Source organism: Erinaceus europaeus, chromosome 16, assembly GCF_950295315.1.
Source record: "Erinaceus europaeus chromosome 16, mEriEur2.1, whole genome shotgun sequence".
Taxonomy (NCBI): Eukaryota; Metazoa; Chordata; class Mammalia; order Eulipotyphla; family Erinaceidae; genus Erinaceus; species Erinaceus europaeus.
This window is the reverse complement of record NC_080177.1, coordinates 68,542,236-68,565,007: the sequence shown is the minus strand read 5'-3', so window position 1 is coordinate 68,565,007 and position 22,772 is coordinate 68,542,236. Positions and strand designations below refer to the sequence as shown.

The following is a 22,772-nucleotide window of genomic DNA, read 5'->3' as shown; positions in this document are numbered from 1 at the left end:
CTTAGCTAAGCTTAGATCTTAGCAGGGGACACTGCTAAGCTTAAGGTAGATCCCCCCACACACACACACACACACTAGGATTATTGCTGGGGCTCCTAACCTACAGTTCCACTGCTGCCATCAGACAGTTTTTCTTCCCAGAAAGATGTGAGAAACAGAGGAGAGACATCACAGCACTACACCACTCGTGAAACTTCTCCCATTCAAGTACTCCCATGTAGTGGCTGGGGGCTTGAACCCAGGTCCTCATGCACAGTAAAGTCTGCACTTTACTGGGTGAGCTATTTCCCAGTCACAGGTGGACTTTTATTTTTGTTAAGATTCATTAATTTATTTACTAAAGACAGGGAGATAACCAGCATATGTTGATGCAAGGAATCAAACCTGGAACCTCATGATTGTGAGTCTGATGCTATAGCCACAGTGGAACCGTCACAGCGTGAATTTCTGCCCAGAGCCCATAACCAGTTTTCTTTTAAAATTATGTTGTTTTCTCTGGGCTGGCTTCACGGGAGGGAGACAGAGACGACCAGAAACTCATGGCTGAGCTGAGAACGCAGTTTAATCTTTGTTCACGAGCGGCAAGCAGTCCAACAACCTAATCACAACACAATGGGTACCTCCATCTTTCTCCTCCGGCCGCATCCAGAACCCGAAGTACGTAGGATAGGGGGCGGGGAGAAGCAAGAAACATGAAAAGGCAAGGACTAAAACCAAATCTCCCGGAGGCAGGGGGAGTGAGACCAAACCAATGTAACAGAATGACCATGTAAATAGACCACAACGTCAAACAATGGAACAGAAGGATCCCAGAAGCAGAACTAGAAGCATACCAACAAAATTATATTTATTTATTTAGGGTGGGTAGGGTGACTTTATTGCACTGTACCAATGCCAGGTTGGGGTGATGGCACCTTAAAAAAAAAAGCTCCTCTTGTTTCAAAGAAGACACCGAGGTCACTGGTATGTGGTCCTAGTGTGCTATCCTACCCTACCCTACAAGGAGTACACCTTAGACACTCCTTGGTTCACAGTCCAGATTAATGTGGTCCTAGTGTGCTATCCTACCCTACCCTACAAGGAGTACACCTTAGACACTCCTTGGTTCACAGTCCAGATTGATGCCCCAGGCCAGGATCTCTTAATTTTTGTTTTGATGGCAAAATGTTCAATGGCATCTGGTTTATGCTTTGCACCCACAGGCCAACTCCATGCAAGGGATGACCAGGGAAGAGCAGTGTCACCAGCCTTTTTTTTTTTTGCCTCTAGGGTTATTGCTGGGGCTCAGTGCCTGCACCATGAATCCACTGTTCCTGGAGGCCATTTTTTCCCTTTTGTTGCCTTGGTTGTTCTATCGCTGTAGTTATTATTATCTGTAGTTATTGATGTTGTTGTTGTTGGACAGGACAGAGAGAAATGGAGAGAGGAGGGGAAGACAGAGAGGGGGAGAGAAAGATAGACACCTGCAGACCTGCTTCACTGCTTGTGAAGCAACTCCCCTGCAGGTGGAGAGCTGGGGGCTCAAATTGGGATCTAACGCGGGTCCCTTACACCACGTGCACTTAACCTGCTGCGCTACCGCCCGACCCCCTACCAGCCTTCTTTTATATTTACGTCTTTAATGAGAAAGACACACACAAAAGAATTACTCAGCTCTGGCTTATGGTGGTACTGGGATGGAACTTGGGATTTCAGAGCCTCAAGCATGAAAGGCTTTTGTACAGCCATTATGTTGTCCAGCCCATATAACCATATATACATATGTATGCATGCATATGGGCAGCCCATAACCAGTTCCCCTAACATCTGTCAAATCAACAGCTGGCTATGAGAGGGTGCTCATATGAACACCTGCCTTTGGGTACAGTTAAAGGAGGGGATATTACTGTTTGTTCTTGTAGAAATGGGTCTCAAGGGGCTGTCACACTAGCTCACTTGGATAGTGGGCTGCTTTGCCATATGTGCAACCAAGGTTCAGCCCCCCCACCCCCTCTACATTGGAGGAAGCTTCACTGCTTTGGTTTCTTTGCTTCTCTCCCTTCTGTCTGTCTCATAAAAAGTCAGACCAGAGTGGTAAAGCTCCAGAGAGGACAAAAAAAAGAAATGGGTTTCATGATGTCTGAAATGTTCCTTCTCCCTTCTCTATCAGCACTATTAAAAGAGTCCTGGTGAATCACGGCCCCTCACACTACTACTCCAAGATACAGAAGTGACTGTTCAGACCAAGCCTATTAACTGGGTTCTGCATAAGGAAATGCTACTTACTATTTATTCCTGCATTTCTTCTCCCTTCCTTTGAAAATGGGGAGTGCAAGAAGAAAACGAGCAGTAAATCATGGGACTGTCTTGGCAGAGTTGAGGGGAGAGAGACAACTAACTAGAGATAGTTCCACATGGTTCCGTGGCAGTTAATATACGGGAATTTTCTCAACCTCAACCTCAGCACTAACTTGCAGAAGCAATCTGCATCTGCCTGGGACACAGGTTGATAATGGGAACTCCCATATTTCCTCTGTTCCAAAGCCCCTTCATTACTCCACGGATTATTCATTGCTGGAGACAAATTCTAAGGATGAGGGGAAGAGTTTTAGGGGCAGGTAAAACAGTAAAAACATTGGGATTCCATCTGTCCAGTTTTACTGGGAACAGGGTATGTAACAGCTGTCAAGGAGAAGGCAGCCCAAGGACGCCTCCTCCCACACAGAGATCTCCTTTAGAGTCGGGTGGGATGGCAGCAGGCCCTTTATCTCAGGCAAGGTCATGCCACCTCTCAGCAAGACCTTCTGAAATGGCTATGTTTCTTTAGCTTAGTTCTTTTTGTTCACTTGGCACTTAAGGAAGAGACCAACTAAGGCAGCATTGGGAAGAAAGTCCAGGCACGTCAGGATACCCAGTCTGCCAACTGCTTTAGTTCTTCATCTTCATCCTCTCTGGGGGCTTTGGGGACAAGGAGAAACAAGAAGAGTTCAGGTCCAGACAACGTCCAATCATTCCCGGCTGTAAGACTCAGAGCTTGCTGAGTTCTTTGTCTCCAGCCAAGCACCAAGTAGGTGGGCTTTCTTTTTGGGCTGCTGGTAATTCCCATAGTACCTTTGTTCAAATAAGAAGAAGGTGACTCTCTCCCAGCACCTACTACCCCAAACCAGAGTATAAAGCTTGTTGAGTGGAGTACAGGCTACATTTCTTCTTCTCCTTCTTCTAAATATGTTTATTGGGCAGAGATAGCCAGAAATCAAAGAGGGGAGGAGGGAGATACAGAGGGAGAGAGACACCTGCAGCCCTGCTTCCCTACTCGCAAAGCTTTCCCCCTGGAGGTGAGGACTGGGGGCTTGAACCTGGGTCCTTGCACACTGTAGTATGTGCACTCAACCAGGTGCTCCACCACCCGGCCCTTTCTTCTTCTTCTTCTTTTTTTACCAGAGTACTGATCAGCTCTGGTTTGCAGTGGTGCAGGGGACCCTTCTTTTTTAAAAAACAATATTTATTTATGGGTGGAGGGTAGATAGCATAATGGTTATGCAAACAGACTCTTATGCCTGAGACTCCAACGTCCCAGGTTCAGTCCCCCACACCACCATAAGCCAGAACTGAACAGTGTTCTGGTAAAAAAAAAAAAAAATTTATTAATAAGCAAGATAGAAGGAGAGAAAGAGCCAGCTATCACTCTGGTACATCTGCTGCCAAGGACTGAACTAGGAACCTCATGCTTGAGAGTCCAGTGCTTTATTCACTGCGCCGCCACCTGGCTACATTTCATACCTGTCCCCCTTGGGCCAAACACCTTTACACACTTAACAGTTTCTGCCCAGCTCCTGAGGCAAGATGAATGAGAAATATTCTTCCCCCTTATTGACAGTCCTAGCCCCCACAGCCCCTCAGACCTTATGACAACACCACAGCCCTGGGTACCTGGCTCTGTAGGCAGCCGTGTGGAGGGCACACTGGGCAGATTGACTGGAGGTTCTTCTTCCTCGTCGCCTACATTTAACAGCTCCCGGGCCAATTCCTCCTGTTCCAGCTCCTCTAGTTCCTCCAGCAGTTCATCCTGGGTGTGGGGTGACAAGATTCTTCAAGCCAAAGACAGGAAACTTCTGCTTCCAAAATCATGTCACTTTTGAAGTTCCCGCCCAAAATTGTCCCACAATTCTCTTGAGCACTCTGACTGGTCCCATGTATCTGCCATATGCCCGGACCCCTATTCCCGGTCACCTCATCCACATCATCTCCAAAGCCGATAGGCCGAGAAATGGCATCTGAGATCTGCTGGGCCGACTCCTGTTGTTCTGTGATGTCAGCCGTTAGTTCATCCACTTTGTCAATATCCCTAAGAGCAAGAGAGATGTTCGAGAAATCAGGTAACAGCTTCCCTTTCTCCTCTTACATGAGTGAAGTCCCTCCTTCCCTCCTTCCCGTGGCCTTACACTGTTAAATCCTTGCTAGCGGGCAGAAAAGATCCTTGGGGGCGGGGGGTGGGGAGGAGATTATTGCAATAGCACAGAGAAGCAAGTCTGGGTGGTGATATATAAAGATTTTATCTATTTATTAATGAGGAAGATATGAGGAGAGAAAGAACCAGATATCACTCTGGCACATATGCTGCCCGGAATCAAATTCAGGACCTCATGCTTGAGAGTCCAAAGCTTTATCACTAAACCACCTCCCGGACCACTGAGTGGTGATATTGTAAGTCAAATCAGGGAGGATAAGTTGCACTCTCTTCCCTGAAGAATCTTTAAAAATCAGGAAGACCATCTTTCCTTCCCAGGAAGCTCCAGCCAACAAAGAGGAAGTCGACAAGAGGTCTAGTCACCATAATTATCTCTGCTGCAAATTCATACACTGAGAGCGTTAAGATTCAGAGTCTAGTCCCAAACTACTCTCCCCTGTACCGGGCCGGCCCTCTCCTCCCCATACCCACATGTCCTGGTAGACCTTCTTCATGCCTTGGGCAGCAAGCTCCATAGTACGAAGCACTTCTGTATTGGTGGTAGCATTCTCAATGGCCTCACGCTGAAACTCCAGGGTAGATAATGCCCCATCGGTTTGTGCCAGCTGTTGTTGCAGTCTTTTCTTTCTCCGCAAAGCCTGTAGGGCGGCTGACCCAGCCCACACCCTGAACATCAGCGCCGTGTGCCCCTGATTCCCACCTGGGGCCTCCCTGTCAGTGTGTTTCCCCTGTTACCTCTCTTATTCTTGGTCCCATGCTTTTTGGCTGTTTGCAGCTCCTGCTGAATCTTCTGCTCCAGAAACTCTTGTTTCTTGATCAATATCTTTTCTGTCTCCTTCAATTTTTGAATTGCTTCTTCAGGGGTTGGGTCCTTCTCCTTCTTTCCTGGGGTCCAATGGGGCAGGCCGATATTTGTATGAAGAAAGACACTAACCACCAGTCACCGAGTGTACAGTAAGTACCAGGTACTGGACATGTTGTTAATCCCCAAATGACTCTACTGCACTTTACAAATGTGAAAGAGGAACAAAGATACTAACATTTCTTGTGTTCTTGGTATTCTGAGCCACTTTTCAAGGCATTTCCAGTATTGTTTATTTAGCCAGAGCACTGCTCAGCTCTGGCTTATGGCGGTGTGAGGGACTGAACCTGGAACTGTGGAACCTCAGGCCTAAGAGTTTCTTAGCATAACCACTATGCTATCTACCTACCCCCACCCCCGAATCCTTTTTTTTTTTTTCATTCAGGTAGAGAGAGAGACTACAGCACCACAGAATCCCCTAGTGCCCTGACACTCACATGTAGTGCTCAGATTTGAAGCTGGGTTGTACATGTCAAGATATTCACCCTACCTAGTGAGATACCTCTGGCCCACAAGCCATTGTTCTAGGCCATTTTTAGATGCAAAGCAAAATTGAGTGGAAGGCACTGGAATTTCCTATATGTCTCTGCACCCACATATGGACGGCAGCCCCCTATCACATCTCTCACAAGAGTTTAGCCATGGGAGTCGGGTGGTAGTGCAGTGGGTTAAGTGCACATGGCGCAAAGCAAGGACCAGCGTAAGGATCCCGGTTCGAGCCCCCAGCTCCCCACCTGCACAGGAGAGTCGCTTCACAGGTGGTGAAGCAGGTCTGCAGGTGTCTGTCTTTCTCTCCCCCCCTCTCTGTCTTCCCCTCTTCTCTCCATTTCTCTCTGTCCTATCCAACGATGATGATATCAATAACAACAATAATAAAAGAACAAGGGCAACAAAAGGGAATAAATATTAAAAAAAGAAAAAAAAAGTTGAGCCACTCCCACAAGAGTTAAGCCTTGTTCCATTTGCTGTCGCAGGAGAGATACCTAAGGTTCTGATTCCATAGGATCAAACTGGATCAAGTGCACACAACCAGAAAAATCTGATTCAACTCCTGCAATTCTAAGTTATTTCCTCAGCCCAACCCCCATCCAACTAATGGTCCTTGCTGGCTTAAAACCCTTCCACACACTCCACTGCCTATAGGATAAGATTCCAAACTATTATTTTTATCAGAGCATTGCTCAGCTCTGGCTTATGATAATGCCAGGGACTGAACTTGGGTTCTTGGAGCCCTAGATGTGAAAGCCATTTGCATTTCTTTTATGCATCTCCCCAACCCAAAGTTATTTGTTGATGACAAAATAAAATAGCTTCAAGAAGACACCTTTTTTTTCCTTTTCGTTTTTAAATTTTTTACCGGAGCCTGTTTAGCTCTGTCTTATGGTGGTGCAGGGGATTGAACCTGGGACTTGGGAGCCTCACGCATGACAGTCTCTTTGCATAACCTTTATGCTGTCTACCCCTGCCCAAAGAAGGCACTTTTTCTTCAACTCTGATTCCTTCTTGCCCAACAAGAAACACCAGTGATTTGGAAAGGGCTGGCTGACTGTCGAACTGGTGTCTCAAGCCAAAACAGACGGAACCAACACAGTGGCTACGACCTCCCCCAGGGTCTCAGCTCTGCCCTCTGGGGTGGGGGGAGAAGCACAACTCCCAGACAAAGGGAGGCGTCCGCGCCAGGGTTTCCGGGACAGCCCATCTCCAGGTTGTGCTCCCCGCCCGTGCAGGCTTCTCTCCGCCCAGCGGCCGAAACCTCCCGCGGCAGTGTTTCCCCGACTCACCCCTCCCGAAGAGTCGGCCGAGACCGCTCATTGCGACCCCCGCCTCTCCCACACCTCTCCAAGGCTTCTTTCACACTTCCGCCATGCGCTCCTGGTGCTGAGTTTCGGCCAATCCCTCCCAGGGCGCCGCGGCAACGTCATCAACAAGCGCCGCGAAGGCTATTTCCACCTGGGGACCGGCGCCGCCAGCCCCCTGCTCTGAGCCAGCGCGCCTCTTAAAGGGACCGCTTCATTAAAACCAAGTATTTTCTCTCCGGGAATGGACTGTGCAGTGAAATGCAAGCATTATTTGAAGCTAGCAGAACTATTCTTCATTCCATTTACTGAGCCCAGGAAAATGGGGTGAATGCCAGGGGCTTCATCTCGACTTTGCCACAAATTTGCAAAGCCGAACCTGATGCGTTTAGTGCCTCATTCCGGTCTTGGCAACTTTGAGAGCCAACCTCAGTTCACATGCCAGAAAAATAAAACCCACTGTGGGTAAGATCTCTTCTGTCATAAACAAATGCACTTTAATAATTTGCAAAATACACTTGAAAATGCCTTTCTGATTTTAGATCTCAAATGAGGTTCATCCGCACAAGTGGAACTCAGTGACCAGCTTGGGTTTTTGCAAATGCCTCTAATCCTTCAGTTAGGGTTTGAAGAGTCATCCCATTCTGGACATGAATGCAGGTCACACCTAGAAAGGAAAGAAACCACATGTCATCAAGCCTTCCTGACTCCCTACTATATTACTCTGTTTTGGGGTGTCACCTGTCATGCAAACCACACATCCTGTACACATTTGTCTAAGCCCTCAGATAGCTATTTTAACCAGTACCTAACTGGCTGACGTCACTGATATTTCGCCTCTCATCATCAAAGAAGATCATCTGGGAAAAAGGAACACCAGTCTTCTGCTGCAACCTGTGCAAAATGGAGCAGAGGGTAGGTGATGATGCTGGCTTCTTAGCTCCTTAACCCTTCCTGGTCTTCTCTGTGCATACCTCTCAAAGTGTGTGACCTTGCTACCTGGATAGATTTCCCGATGAACAAAGTGTCTGGCAAGGTCAAAGAGCTTCAGTAACTGGTTGGCACCTTCAATTTCACCTGTCCTGAAAGAAAATTTAAAGAAAAAGGGGGGGGGGGTCAACAGATAGGATCAGGTGAGTGGAGAACCAGGGATGCAATTAAGGTTTTGGGCAAATGAATAAATAGGAAGAAATCATGGTGCTTAAGCACACATGGCGCAAAGCACAAGGACGGGCGTAAGGATCCCAGTTCAAGCCCTGGCTCCCCACCTGCAGGGGAGTCGCTTCACAAGTGGTGAAGCAAGTCTGCAGGTGTCTATCTTTGTCTCCCCCTCTCTGTCTTCCCCTCCTCTCTCCATTTCTCTCTGTCCTATCCATCAACGACATCAATAACAACAACAATAACTACAATAAAGCAGGGCAACAAAAGGGAATAAATTTAAAAAAATCTTTAAAAAAATAAAATAAAAAAATCATGGTGGGGGAAATAGCACAATAGTTATGCAAAAAAGCTTTAGGGGCTGGGCAGTGGCAAACCTGGTTAAGGGCTCATAGTACTAACCACAAGGGCCCAGGTTTGAGCACCCCCCCCACCTGTAGGAGGGATGCTTCACAAGTGGTGAAGCAGGTCTGCCAGTGTTTATCTTTCTTTCTCCCTCTCCATTCTTAATTTCTCTTTATCCTACCCAATAAAATGGAAAAAAATAATGTCCACCAGGAGCATTGGATTTGTATTGCTGGCATTGAGGAGCCCAAGTGATACCCTGGAGGTAAAAAAAAAAAAAAAAAAAAAAAAAAGGGTTTTGTACCTGAGGGTCTAATGTCCTAAGTTCAATCTCCCATATAAACCAAAACTGAGCAGTACTGGGGTGAGTGAAGGCTTTAAAATTAAATAAGGGGCCTGGCGATGACACACCTGGTTGAGTGCACACATTGCTATGTGCAAGGTCCTGGGTCCCCCACTCCCCATCTTCAAAGTGAAGCTTCATGAATGGTGAAGCAGTGCTGCAGATATCTCTCCTTTATTTCCCCCATCCCACTCAATTTTTCTTTGCCTTATCAAAGTTAAGGAAAAATAATTAGGCGAGTCAGGTGGTAGCACAGAGGGCTAAGCACACGTGGCACAAAGCCCAAGGATCCGCATAACGATCTGGGTTCAAGCCCCCAGTTCCCATCTGCAGGGGAGTCACTTCACAGGTGGTGAAGCAGGTCTGTCTGCAGGTGTCTATCTCTCTCTCCTCTTGTCTGTCTTCCCCTCCTCTCTCCATTTCTCTGTCCTATCTAACAATGATGGCATCAATAACAACAACAATAACTACAACAATAAAAACAACAAGGGCCGGCGTAAGGATCCCGGTTCAAGCCCCGGTTCCCCACCTGCAGGAGAGTTGCTTCACAAGCAGTGAAGCAGGTCTGCAGGTGTCTGTCTTTCTCTCCCTCTCTCTCTTCCCCCTCCTCTCTCCATTTCTCTCTGTCCTATCCAACAACAACAACAATAACTACAACAATAAAACAACAAGGGCAACAAAAGGGAATAAATAAATAATAAATAAATTAAAAATAAAACAACAAGGGCAACAAAAAGGGAAAGTAAATTTTTAAAAAATTTAAAAAACAAAAAATAATTAAATAAAATTAATAATAAAAATAAATCAACTTGTTTTTCCAGGAGTGGGTAGGCATCCTTACACTCCTTATTCAACTCCATAACGTTCCTGCCTGACACAGGTGGCATTAAGCCAATATTTAATAAATAAAAGGCACAATAAAGTGTTTATTAGCAAAGTATGCAAATACTTGCACATTTGCACTGCCTACATTTTTGTAGTCAAGGTGTTAACACTAGAAGTTTCCCCGTGCAAGCATCCATCTCATCTATCTTGGAATGGCTTTTTTTGTTGTTGTTGTTGTTCTTACCGGGAAGCAGCTGCGACAGGCACTTTAGCGATCTGCAATCGTTCCAGGACCTCGGGCACTTCAGGGTACAGCAGAATAGTCTGGCCCCGCCTATCTCGTATAGTTCCATCACTGAAGGAAGCGAGAGCGCGCTCAGCCCCGGTCGGGTTCCGCTGCTCGGCTGCCCATCCTCCCTGCCCTGCCTCACCTGCTCTTGTGGAACGGCGGGTCCACATGCGTGTCCACCCAGAAAGGCCAGAGTGTATAATCTGTAAGAGGAAGGGGTGCGGTGGGGCAGGGCTCAGCTACGGAGGGCACAGGATTCGAGAGAGCAGCATCTGGGGTTGGGGAGAGGAGACTGCCCTAGGAAGCCCTCCAGTCCTGTCCCTCACCCAGGTCAAAGACTGCAAGCTTCGGGAACTGCGCCATTACCGCCTCCTGCAGCCCCTGCCTCCTGCAGCCCTTGCAGGGTACGGAGGCGGGGCTTTCTCCGTCCCCAACGTGTTCCGCAGAGGACACTCCTTAGAGGCGGACTAGAGCGTCGCCAGGCCTGGATGCAGCTGTCAGGGTGCGGGCCGCACAAGAGCGCCGTCAGATGGTAGAGGGCGGAAGACTGTAGCATTTTGTGCCAAAATGGCCAAGTCTGTCTAAGGAAATTTAAGCCCTTACTTCACCGGGCTTAGCCAGATTCCACTAGAAAAGTCAGGGGACGGAGGTCTTTTCATCTGCCACTCTTATTTTATCAGTCATTTATTTGGGCCAGGCGGCCTTTCTTTCCTCTCTCTCTTCCTCTTTTCTTTTCCTTCTCCCTTCCTTCCTTACCAGATCACTGTTCATTTATTTGGGCCTTTTTCTTTGTTTCTTTTTAATATTTAGTTATTGGATGAGAGACAGAAATTGAGAGGGAGGGAAATTCACCTGCAGCACTGCTTCATCACTTGTGAAACACCCGCCCCCCCCCCCCTGCAGGTGGGGATTGGGTGTTTGATCCAGGGTCTTTGAGCATGGTAATATGTACTTTTTTTTAATATGTAAATTTTTTATGTTACCAGTCAAGACTTAGCGACCAGTATGGTTTGTGTCACTCCTCACACACTGCATCAGGCTCCCTCCACTCAAGGCACTGAGCAACATCCATCCATTCATAAAGCTTATAGGGACTGCAAAGCCTTTGAAGCTTTTTTTAAACCTGAGCACTGCTCAGCAATGGTTTGTTGTAGTAGCAGGGATTAAACCTTGGAAATGTAGGCATGAAAGTCTTGCCTAACAGTTATTCTAGCTCCCTCCCTCTTTAGATTGTGTTTTAGTTAATTTAAAAGAGAGAACAAAGGAGAACCAGAACATCACCCTGGCACATACATTGCCAGAGATTGGACCCAGGAGGCTGGGTCGTAGCGCACCTGGTTGAGCACACTTTACAATGTGCTAGGACCCAGGTTCAAGCCCCCTGGCCCCGCCTGCAGGGGAAACCTTCACAAATGGTGCAGCAGGTCAGCTGGGGCTCTCTCTTCTTCTCTAGCTCTCCACATCCCTCTAGATATCTGGCTTTATCAAATAAATAAAGATAATAAGGAGCCAGGTGGTGGTGCACTTCATTAAGTGCACATTATCACCAAGCTCAAGGACCTGGCTTTGAACCCCGGCTCCCCATCTGCAGGGGGAACACTTCATTATCAGTGAAGCAGGTCTGTGTATCTCTTCCTAATTTCCCTTCCCTCTCAATTTCTCTCTGTCCTGTGAAGTAGAAATAAAGTAGAAAGTGGGGGTCAGGCAGTAGCACAGCGGGTTAAGCACACATGGCGCAAAGTTCAGGGACAGGCATAAGGATCCCAGTTCGAGCCCCCAGCTCCCCACCTGCAGGGGAATTGCTTTGCAAGTGGTGAAGCAGGTCTGCAGGTGTCTATCTTTTTCTCCCCGTCACCCCTCCTCTCTTGATTTTGTCCTATCCAGCAACAACAGCAATGACAATAATAATAATGACAACAAAATGGGGAAAATAACCACTAGGAACAATGGATTTATCTACCAGAGCACTGTTCAGCTCTGGCTTATGGTGGTGCTGAGGATTGAACCTGTAATTTTTTTTTGTATTTATTTATTTATTCCTTTTTGTTGCCCTTTTTTTTTATTGTTGTAGCTATTATTGTTGTTGTGACTGATGTCATTGTTGTTGGATAGGACAGAGAGAAATGCAGAGAGGAGGGGAAGACAGAGGAGAAAGACACCTGCAGACCTACTTCACCGCCTGTGAAGGGACTCCCCTGCAGGTGGGGAGCGGGGGTCTTGAAGCAGGATCGTTCCGCCAGTCCTTGCGCTTTGTGCCACATGCGCTTAACCCGCTGCGCTACCACCCAACTCCCTGAACCTGTAATTTTAGAGTCTCAGGCATGAAAGTCTTTTTGCATAACCATTATACTGTCTCCTCAGCCCTGTGACCAGTTTCAAGCTAACAGCGGAGTTACTTGGTATGGCGTTGACGAGCAATGCCACTAAAAAGCTCTCGTGGGCTGGCTCTCCTGGTCTGACAACCCTCTGGGGCACATTCCTCCTTCAGCCTGATAGAACTGCAGTAGTGACTGAATTCATGTTTCTTGTTTGTTTTTTTCTAATACAGAACACTGCTCAGCTCTGGCTTATGGTGGTGCTGGATGGGGACTGGGCATGAAAGTCTTTTTTGTCTAACCATTATGTTCTTCTTCCCCCCACCGCCCCAGCTCTTGAATTCATTTTGATTTTTTTTTTCTCATTTATTTATTTTCCCTTTTGTTGCCCTTGTTGTTTATCGTTGTTGTTATTGCTGTCATCATTGTTGGATAGGACAGAGAGAAATGGAGAGAGGAGGGGAAGACAGAGAGGGGGAAAGAAAGATAGACACCTGCGGACCTGCTTCACCGCCTGTGAAGCAACTCCCCTGCAGGTGGGGAGCCGGGGGCTCGAACCGGGATCCTTATGCCAATCGTTGTGCTTTGCGCCACCTGCGCTTAACCCGCTGAGCTATGCCCGACTCCCTCATTTTGATTTCAACCCCCTTTGTGCAACAGAAGAAAGATTCCAGGAGGTCAAGAAATATTTTATTGACAACCAGGGACATAGCCATAAGAGAGGGAAGCACTCAGGACTGCAAACTAAAACCCAATAGTCAACTAGGGCCCTTTGGGCCAGGAACACTGCATCCTGGGGTCCTCACAGTCTCCCCTCCAATAGATACGCAAGACTGGGCATCCAGGTGAGAGGTCAGTGGCTCTGGTGTCCCAGAGAGAGGATATATGCTGCCTCATTACCAGTGACAGGGTAAAGGAGGTCACTGCCTAAGACCACCTCCTCCTCTCAGAGCCAACACCAGATGGAGGACTGAACCACCTAGGATCTTGTAATCAGCTGCTGTCTTCTCATCATTCCTGCAGGAAAAGAAAGCAAAAACATTGTATATATATAATTTAAATAAAAATACCATCTAGAGCTGCCTGGGAGGTGGTGCAATGGACAAAGGGTTGGACTCTCAAAGCATGAGGTCCCAAGTTCAATTCCTGGGATTGCATGTGTCAGGGTGATGCTCTGGTTCTTAGTCTCCTCTCCCTTTCTCTCTCATAAGTAAATCTTTAAATATAATCTACCAGGTTCAGTCCCTTACACCAACATATGCTAGAGCTGAGCAGTGCTCTGGTGAAAAACAACAACAACAACAAACAAACAACAAAATACCTACCTATATATCTAGAACAGGATTCTTTTTTAATCTTAGTGCTTGTTCTGCTTTAATTATTTATTATTATTATTATTATTTTTACCAGAGCACTGATCAACTATGCTTATGGTGGTACTAGGGACTGAATCTGGGACTTTGGAGCCTCAGGTAGGAGAGTCTCTTTGCATAACCATTATGCCACCCTAGAACAGGATTCTTAACATAGGGTTTCATGGATCTGTTGGGGGGGGGGAGTGTATCATGAACTCAGAAGAGGAAAAAAAAAAAATCACACCTTTATTTTTACTAACTTTTACTGAAATGTGTTCTTTTTTTAAAAAAATATTTATTTATTTATTCCCTTTTGTTGCCCTTGTTGTTTTATTGTTGTAGTTATCATTGTTGTCGTCATTGTTGGATAGGACAGAGAGAAACGGAGAGAGGAGGGGAAGACAGAGGGGGGGAGAGAAAGATAGACACCTGCAGACCTGCTTTACCGCCTGTGAAGCGACTCCCCTGCAGGTGGGGAGCCGGGGTTCGAACCAGGATCCTTATGCCAGTCCTTGTGCTTTGCGCCACCTGCGCTTAACCCGCTGCGCTACAGCCCGACTCCCTGAAATGTGTTCTTTCCCTTTTTGGGGGGTCATCAGAAAAGTCAAGATAAATTTTTGCATAGGAAATAGAAAAACAGAAAAAAAATGTCATGGTTTTTCCAATGAGTTAGTATTTTGGCATCCTGGGGTCCTGTTCATGCACAGTTTCACAGCTTTTTTTTTTTATTGTTGTAGTTATGATTGTTGTTGTTATTGACGTTGTTGTTGTTGGATAAGACAGAGAGAAATGGAGAGGAGGGGAAGACAGAGAGGGGGAGAGAAAGATAAGACACCTGCAGACCTGCTTCACCACTTATGAAGTGACTCCCCTGCAGGTGGGGAGCTGGGGCTCGAACTGGGATCCTTAAGCCAGTCCTTGCGCTTAACCCACTGCACTACCGCCCAACTCCCCTCAGGTCAACTTTTTCAGAGATACTGAGAGAGAGAAGCAGAAAGACACTGCTGGACTGATTGCAGCTTCTCCCAGTAACATAGCACTGCCCTGTGGTGTGCGCAGCAAAGAAGGCTCTCTCCTAGGAGAGCTCCCTCACTGTCCTGTGAGAATTCTTCTGGACACAGGCAAAGCCTCACACCAGCATCAGCAATACGGGTAACTCTCTAACAATGGAATTAGCTACTGTCATATAATAGGGTTTATCTTGAAGATACTTCAAAATGATGGTAGCCAGGGCTGCCATTTGATCTTGATATGTTAATAAGGATGCACGCACACCACAAATATGCTTTTTTTGGTATTCATAGTAAGTCTATTTCAGTACAATTGGTTTCTTTGAAAGTCTCTGCTTGATTTCATACCTGTTAAACTCTTACTCTGAGAAGGGGTTCATAGGCATCATCAAATTACCAAAGGGTCCAAGGCACCGAGAGAGAGAGAGAGAGAGAGAGAGAGAGAGGCAGGCCTGCTTCACCTCCAGTGTCTGCCCCGTCAGTTTTCACTTTCACCATGAGGTTAAATGACCTCATACCCGTTCCCAACTTACATCTGTTTACCACTATAGATGAGCCTCTGCTGCTGTGGGGGGATACCCTCTTTTTCTTCCACGCGCTCCTTGATTCGCTCCACCTTGAGGGGTACAAGGAGATAAAGGCTGCTAGGAGCGGAGCCATGGAAGCAGAAGGAAAGAATCAGAGCTACGTAGACAGCAAGATCAGCACATCCAGACAAGTGGATATGACTGGGAGACATATGACATATCCAGACAAGTGGATATGACTGGGAGGTTTAAAGAGCTGCTGGGCATGCGTTACCTTGTCTGTGGGCTCAATGTCAATTTCAATCTCCTTGCCGGTCAGCGTCTGGAACAAGCAAAAGGGTTCACGAAGTAAATTCAAGTTCTGTATACAATGTGTCCTTTGGGTCAAACATCCTCTCCAGGTCTCTGAGGCCCTACGATGTTCTGAAATACTTTAAAGAGTCTGGGGGTTGGGGTAGGTAGCATAATGGTAATGGAAAGAGACGCCTATTCATGCCTGAGGCTCCAAGTCCCAGGTTTAATCCTCCGCACCACCATAAACCAGAGCTGAGCAGTGCTCTGGTAAAAAAAAAAAGCGAAAAGAAGAGGTCACATCCCTGGCATAGCATGTGCCAGAGTGATTCTTGGGTCTTCTTGCTCTCTGCCTCCCTTTCATTAATTAATACATTTTAAAAAAGAACTGAGAATTTTTTTAAAAGTTATTCCCACCAGAATGACTGCTAGGATTCCGAGCCTCCATGATGACTCCCAGCAGCCATTAAAGAAATATTTTAAAGCATAGACCATAGCTCTGAGTATATGTTCCTTTAATCGAAGTATACTTCAAATTGGTAATCAGAATTTTAACAGTGGGCTCAAACTGTTAACACATTTCTAATAATGACTTGTTCATTGAAATATTAAATCTCCTAAAAGCTTAGACCAGGGAGAACAGAAGCAACTGGTGGTGTTACTTTATAAGATACAGCTATATGTGAATAGCAAAAAAAAAAAAAGTACATAAATTATAGTGAAGTCTTGTATGCTACAGCAAATCCTAACAATGGGATTTTCAAAGTTAACCCAAATGCCAAATGATTTGGTTATAGCTAAAACTATCTATTGCTTTCTTAAACCCGAAGACATCAGGAACCTCCCACTTCCTCTATAAAGCCTGTATTTCTCCCAGTCCTGGAACCTCTAGGGTAGGGTTCACTTTCCTGCAAGCTTTTCTCGATTCATACCAACAGGATACTGCATCTGCTGATCCCAACCTATTCAATGCAACCAGTACCACCTCAGCATGTTTCACTTCGGACTGTCCAGAGACATCAGGTGTGGAATGTCAACCCTTTCGCTTTACTACTCTGCCACCAGGTTCCAGATGCTACCATGATGCAGACCAGACTTCCCTGGGCAGATGACCCCACCAATGTGTCCTGGAGCCCTGCTTCCCCAGAGCCCTGCCCCAACAGGGAAAGAAAGAGACAGGTTGGGAGTATGGATATACCTGCCAACACCCATGTTCAGTGGCAAAGTAATTACAGAAGCCAGGCCTTCCACCTTCTGCATCCCATAATGATCCTTGGTCCATACTCCCAAAGGGGTAAATAATAGGAAAGCTTTCAAGGGAGAGGATGGGGTACAGAGTTCTGGTGGTAGGAACTGTGTGCAACTGTAACCCTCTTATCCTAGGATCTTGTCAATATTTCCATTTTATAAATAAAAATTAAAATAAAAATACTTTTTTTTTTTTTAATGAGAAAGATATAGAAAGACCAGAGCACTGCTCAGCTTTGGCTTATGGTGGTGCTGGGGATTGAACCTGGGACCTCAGAGCCTCAGACATGAGAGTATTTTTGCATAGCCGTTATGTTATCTCCTCAGACTGACATTTTTTTCATTTTTCAAAAATATTTTTTATTATCTTTATTTATTTATTGGGTAGTGAAAGCCAGAAATTGGGGGGGATATAGAGAGGGAGAGAGACAGAGAGACACCTGCAGTACTGCTTCACCACTTGTGAAGTTTTCTCCCTGCAGGTGGGGACTGGGGTCTTGAACCTGGGTCCTTGCACATTGTAACATGTGCATTCAACTACGTGCATCACCTCTTGGCTCCCCTTTTTCTTTAATATTTATTTTATTTTAATTTATTCCCTTTTGTTGCCCTTGTTTTATTGCTGTAGTTATTGTCATTGTTGGATAGGACAGAGAGAAATGGAGAGAGGAGGGGAAGACAGAGAGGGGGAGAGAAAGACAGACACCTGCAGACCTGCTTCACCGCCTGTGAAGTGACTCCCCTGCCGGTGGGGAGCCGGGGGCTCGAACCGGGATCCTTAAGCCGGTCCCTGCACTTCACACCACGTGCGCTTACCCCACTGCGCTACCACCTGACTCCCATGCCCAGCTTTTAAAAAAAAAAAAATATATATATATACTTATTGGATAGTCAGAAATTGAGGGGGGAGGGGGAGGTAGAGAGCGAGAGAGACAGAGACACCTGCACTGCTTCACCACTTGTAAAGCTTTCCCCCTGCAGGTGGGGACTGGGGGCTTGAACCTGAGTTCTTGTGCATTGTAACGTGCACTCAACCAGGTGTGCTACAATCCAGTCCCCCAATGCCCAGCTTTTTAATTTATTTTTTATTTTTTCCCTTTTTGTTGCCCTTGTTGTTTTATTGTTGTTGTTGGATAGGACAGAGAGAAATGGAGAGAGGAAGGGAAGACAGAGAGGAGGAGAGAAAGATAGACACCTGCAGACCTGCTTCACTGCCTGTGAAGCGACTCCCCTGCAGGTGGGGAGCCGGGGTTCGAACCGGGATCCTTATGCCGGTCTTTGTGCTTTGCGCCACCTGCGCTTAGCCCGCTGTACTACAGCCCGACTCCCAATGCCCAGCTTTTTAAAAAAAGATTATTATTTTTTTCAATTCTAGCCATTGAACAGCCTCCTGGTCCTTATAATTAGAAGGTCTCAGGGTTGTATATATATAATATTTTAATAAGAAAGAAAGAGAGACCAGAACACTGCTTAGTTCTGACTTATGGTGGTGCCAAGGATTGAACCTGGAACCTTGGAGCTTCAGGCATGAAAGTCTGATAAGCAACCATGGGTGCTATCTCCCTGGCCCAGTGCCTAGTTTTTAAAAGAATTTATTTATTTATTTATTTATGTATTTATTTATGAGAGAGATAGGAGGAGAGAAATAACCAGACATCACTCTGGTATGTGCTGCCGGGCACCGAACTCAGAACCTCATGGTTGAGAAGCCAATGCTTTATCCACTGTGCCACCTCCCGGACCACCAGTACCTAGCTTTTAAGCTAAAATTCAATATCGTATTCCAGACTTCTACCTAGACCTAAATTGCAGCTACTGGTGTTGCTTTATTTTATTATTTTTTTAAATTCATTTATTTACTTATTTTGGATGGAGACAGAGAAATTGAGAGGGAAAGAGTAGAGACAGACAGATACCTACAGCACTGCTTCACCACTTGTAAAGCTTCCTCCCCTGCAAGTGGGAACTGGGGCCTTGAGCCTGGGTACTGTGTGTACTCAACTAGGTGTGCCACTGCCCAGCCCCCATCTGGTGTTCCTTTCAAGACTGATTTGTTTTATGGAGTGGGGGTGCTGGTGGGTGGAAAGGGAGAGGCCAGAACATTGTTGAGCCCAGGGTCTCATGTATATAAAGCAAGTACTTGCAAATAAGACAACAATGAGATACCACTTTACCCCCCATGAGAATGTCATACAGCAGAAACAATAGCAACAACTAATGTCGGAGAGGTTGTAAGGGGCAAAGGGACCCCCCTACACTCCTGGTGGGAGGGCCCAACCTCTGTGGAGAGCAGTCTGGAGAACTCCTCAGGCTTGAAATGGACCTACTCTATGACCCTGCAATTCCTCTCCTGAGGATATATCCTAAGGAACCAAACACCAATACAAAAAGATCTGTGTACACCTATACTCATAGCAGCATAATTTGAAATAGCCAAAGTCTGGAAGCAACCTAGGTGTCCAACAACAGATGAGTAGCTGAGAAAGTTGTGGTCCATATACACACAATGGAATACTACTCAGCTATTAAAAATGATGAATTCCAGCCAGTAGGTGGTGCACCTTGTTAAGTGCACACATTAGAGTGTGTGAAGACACAGGTTTAAGCCTCTGGTCTCACCTGCAGGGGGAAAGCCTGTAAAACAGGGAAGAATCCTGCTAAGAAATTCTAGATTTTGTATAGTAGTTTACAGCTAATAAATTGCTTTCATATACTGAACATGTAAAGAGACTTTGTAAGTGGTCTGAGAATTAACAAAGTGGCTGGACCACTGCACTTGCAAGCCTGAGGTTCTGAGTGAGATCTGGCACTGAATATGTCAGAGTAATGCTCCAAATCTTTCTACCTACCAACTCTCTCTCTCTCCTCTATATATATGATGGAAAACAGGAAAGTGTTTTTGGAAAGGAGGGAAAAAAATTCTAAAGAAATAATAAAAACGGATCCACTGGGACCAGATGGTGTCACACATTACAGTGCGCAAGGACCAGATTTGAGCCCCTGGTCCCCACCTGCAGGAGGAGAGCTTCACAAGTGGTGAAGCAGGGCTGCAGGTGTCTCTAGCCATCTCTCTCCCTCACCCCTCTCTATCACTGGCTATCTCTATCCAATAAAAATAATAATAAAAGTGTTTAAAAAATGGATCCACTTCTCAAAATATAGTCCTCAGGCAAACAGCAACAGGTTCTGTTAGTGTGTTAAAAATTCAGCAGACTCGGTGGTAGCGCAGCAGGTTAAGTGCACGTGGCACGAAGCACAAGGACCGGCATTAAGGATCCCGGTTCAAGCCCCCAGCTCCCCACATGCAGAGGAGTTGCTTCACAAGTGGTGAAGCAGCAGGTCTGCAGGTATCTGTCTTTCCCTGACTTCCCCATCTCTTTCCATTTCTCTCTGTCCTATCTAATAATGATGACATCAACAACAACACTGATAACTACAACAACAATAAAAAACAACCAGGGCAACAAAAGGGTAAAGAAAGAAAGAAAGAATGGAAGAAAGAAAAAAATTCAGAAACCACGAACCATTGCTGGTTCAGTGCATAGAGCATTTGACTCTCGGGCATGAGGTCCTGAGTTTGATTCCCAGCATCCCAGCGTGATGCTCTGGTTCTCTCTCTCTCCCCTCCCCTTATATATCTATATATATTAAAAAAAAAATTTTTGTATTTATTTTCTCTCTTGTTGCCTTTTTATTATTGTTGTTGTGATTGATGTCGTCGTCGTTAGGACAGAGAGAAATGGAAAGAGGACGGGGAAGACAGAGAGGGGGAGAGAAAGACCTGCTTTACCGCTTGTGAAGTGAACCCCCCTGCAGTTGGGGGGCCGGTGGCTCGAACTGGGATCCTTCAGCTGGTCCTTGCGCTTTGCGCCACATGCCCTTAACCCGCTGCGCAACTGCCCGACTCCCTATATCTATATTTTTAATTCAGACTCTTATTCTTGGTGCTGTCTCATTGGAAGTCTTTGCCTGAAAATACACAGGCTGAAGTGCAAAAGTTGGGATGGAGAGCTAGAGGAGGCAAAAGATTTTCCTGAGGCCCCAAGGCCCCAGCTTTAATTCCCAGCACCACCATAAGCCTGAGCTGAGCAGTCATCTGGTAAAACAGAGTGGGGTGGGGTGGAGGCAGCCCAGCAGATGGCCAGGTAGCCTTGTGCTCCCATGGGAGCCACAGGAGCAGAAATAGGAATGCTGGAGGCCAGGGAGACTGGCACAGATCGGACTTCTTCACTGCTGCTTAGAACTTGTTCTAGTGGACCTAGAAGCTTTATTAACATCTTATTCAAATAACTTTTGAGAGATCCTTTTTGCTTATACCCAAAGAGTCCCTTTTAGTCTTCTGCCCTAGACTTGCCATTCTGAATTAGTTCTGTTGTCAAGTGTGGCTGGATGTAAACTGTATACAACAAATCATCTCTTCTGCTATTTTAGCTTAAAAAAAAAAATCAGAATCTTAGGTCCCCCTCCTAGACTTACTGAATTAGAATCAACATTTTTGCTATATATTTTTTTACATTTCTTTTTTAAAAAATATTTTATTTTTATTCTATTTTTGAGAGAGATGCAGAGGGGGGTAGAGAGAGAAAGAGACAGAGAAATAGCAGAGCACTGCTCAGCTCTGGCTTATGGTGGTACGGGGGATTGAACCTGGGACTTTGAAGCCTCAGGCATGAGAGTCTTTTTGCATAACCATTATGCTATTTAGCCCTGCTCTCTTGCAGCCCTCATAGAACACAGTCTCTTTAAAATTTTAATATGCTGTTTGGGGGAGACAGCATAACGGCTATACAAACTGAGTAATGCCTGAGGCTTTAAGGTCCCAGGTTCAATCCCCTACACCCACCATAAGTCACAGCTGAGCAGTGCTCTGGTAGGTGGGGAGGCAGAGAGGGAGGTGAAAAGAATAACAAGTTACTGTGCATGGTAAAATCACTGTAAAGTTCAACAAACAACAGATTTATTGATCAATAAAAAGGCAAAGGGCCGGGTGGTGGCACACCTGGTTGAGCGTACATGTTACAATAAGCAAGGACCCACGTTTGAGCCCCAGGTCCCCACCTGCAGGCAGAAAGCTTCACGAGTGGTAAAGCAGGGCTGCAGGTGTCTTTCTGTCTCTCTCCCTATCTTCCCCTCCCCTCTCAACTTCTGTCTCTATCCAATAATAAATAATAAAGTAAATTTAAGAAAAAAAGAAAAGGCCAAACTCATGTTGCGCTACACGGTTAGTTTTTGGTCTCTCTTTTTCCCCCAAAAGTAGAAAAATAAAATTTTCTTAAGGTACAGAAAAGAAGGGCAGATAGGAGAAGCAGGTAACCCGGGCAGGTAGAACGGAAAGTCGAGATTATCCCAGGAATGGAGGATGGAGGTGGGGATGGGGGTATAAACTGCCGCTAGGCCTACTCTGCGACTATAAGGGACCAAGTCCTCCAGACCTGGGCCAAAGGCAGCTTCCTCCTCGACCGCAGCACAGTGCTGGCGAGAAAACTGGGGTCGCGGCCGGCCCCCAGCCCTTCCAGCCCGGCCAGGTCCCCTCCTTCCCGTCACCCCTCGCGCGGAGCCCCCAGGCTGTCAGCGCACCGCAGGCTCAGGAAAGGCGTGGCTTTCCCTCCCTGCTTCTCCCGCGAGGCACAGCGACCACCCCAGCAGCACTGCATCTCCGCAAGGCTCTTACCTTCACTTTAATAAGCATCTTCTTCCCAGTCGGAGGCTGCACACAGATAAATTGCTGCTTCTGCTGCTTGGTCGCCGATGCCGCTCCCTAGCACTCCGCCAGTGGGAGTCCTTTCTACTTCCGGGTCGCCGTCTGGCCCCGCCTCCCTGTCCCACCTCCTTGTCTATTCTTTCCCCTGGAGTTCCCGATAGACTCAGGGATGAATGCTTCCGTGTGTCGCTTCAGTGGTGTCGTGAATGAGAAGCTGACAGCAGGAGGATGTCCCTGCGATTCTGAGAGTCGCCAGCAAA

General features: G+C 46.4%; 3 protein-coding genes across 3 annotated transcripts in view; all 3 read right to left on the bottom strand.

The window, feature by feature from the left end:
* The window catches only part of TM9SF1 (transmembrane 9 superfamily member 1), a 32,026-nt gene extending 24,787 nt beyond the window's left edge, over positions 1-7,239 (bottom strand). The window contains 6 exon segments of the mRNA XM_060175296.1: positions 76-86; positions 3,882-4,045; positions 4,210-4,324; positions 4,919-5,096; positions 5,183-5,332; positions 7,091-7,239. Coding sequence (XP_060031279.1) covers positions 76-86; positions 3,882-4,045; positions 4,210-4,324; positions 4,919-5,096; positions 5,183-5,332; positions 7,091-7,121 — 649 coding nt within the window. The 5' untranslated portion in view covers positions 7,122-7,239.
* A 341-nt stretch (positions 7,240-7,580) lies between these two features.
* MDP1 (magnesium dependent phosphatase 1) lies at positions 7,581-10,526 on the bottom strand. The gene is made up of 6 exons (XM_007537569.3): positions 10,392-10,526; positions 10,208-10,268; positions 10,021-10,131; positions 8,080-8,187; positions 7,914-7,999; positions 7,581-7,772 (listed from the first exon to the last, which is right to left on the bottom strand). Exons 1-6 carry the CDS (start codon positions 10,426-10,428, stop codon positions 7,681-7,683), a joined length of 495 nt encoding a protein of 164 aa, XP_007537631.1. The 5' UTR covers positions 10,429-10,526; the 3' UTR covers positions 7,581-7,680.
* A 2,522-nt stretch (positions 10,527-13,048) lies between these two features.
* Positions 13,049-22,652, bottom strand: NEDD8 (NEDD8 ubiquitin like modifier). The gene is made up of 4 exons (XM_007536278.3): positions 22,483-22,652; positions 15,547-15,594; positions 15,279-15,361; positions 13,049-13,397 (listed from the first exon to the last, which is right to left on the bottom strand). Exons 1-4 carry the CDS (start codon positions 22,498-22,500, stop codon positions 13,301-13,303), a joined length of 246 nt encoding a protein of 81 aa, XP_007536340.1. The 5' UTR covers positions 22,501-22,652; the 3' UTR covers positions 13,049-13,300.
* Positions 22,653-22,772: the final 120 nt, after the last annotated feature.

What these genes read in the sequence shown, in the direction of transcription:
- MDP1 (XM_007537569.3), bottom strand. Translation starts at nt 10,428, where the DNA reads ATGGCGCAGTTCCCGAAGCTTGCAGTCTTTGACCTGG. An exon ending in CCTGTCGCAGCTGCTTCCCG is followed by an intron (nt 8,188 to 10,020) that starts GTAAGAACAACA and finishes ATTTTCTTTCAG; the next exon opens with GACAGGTGAAATTGAAGGTG. An exon ending in CAGTGACGTCAGCCAGTTAG is followed by an intron (nt 7,773 to 7,913) that starts GTACTGGTTAAA and finishes TTTCCTTTCTAG; the next exon opens with GTGTGACCTGCATTCATGTC.
- NEDD8 (XM_007536278.3), bottom strand. An exon ending in ACATTGAGCCCACAGACAAG is followed by an intron (nt 15,362 to 15,546) that starts GTAACGCATGCC and finishes GTACCCCTCAAG; the next exon opens with GTGGAGCGAATCAAGGAGCG. An exon ending in ATCTATAGTGGTAAACAGAT is followed by an intron (nt 13,398 to 15,278) that starts GTAAGTTGGGAA and finishes CTTTTCCTGCAG; the next exon opens with GAATGATGAGAAGACAGCAG.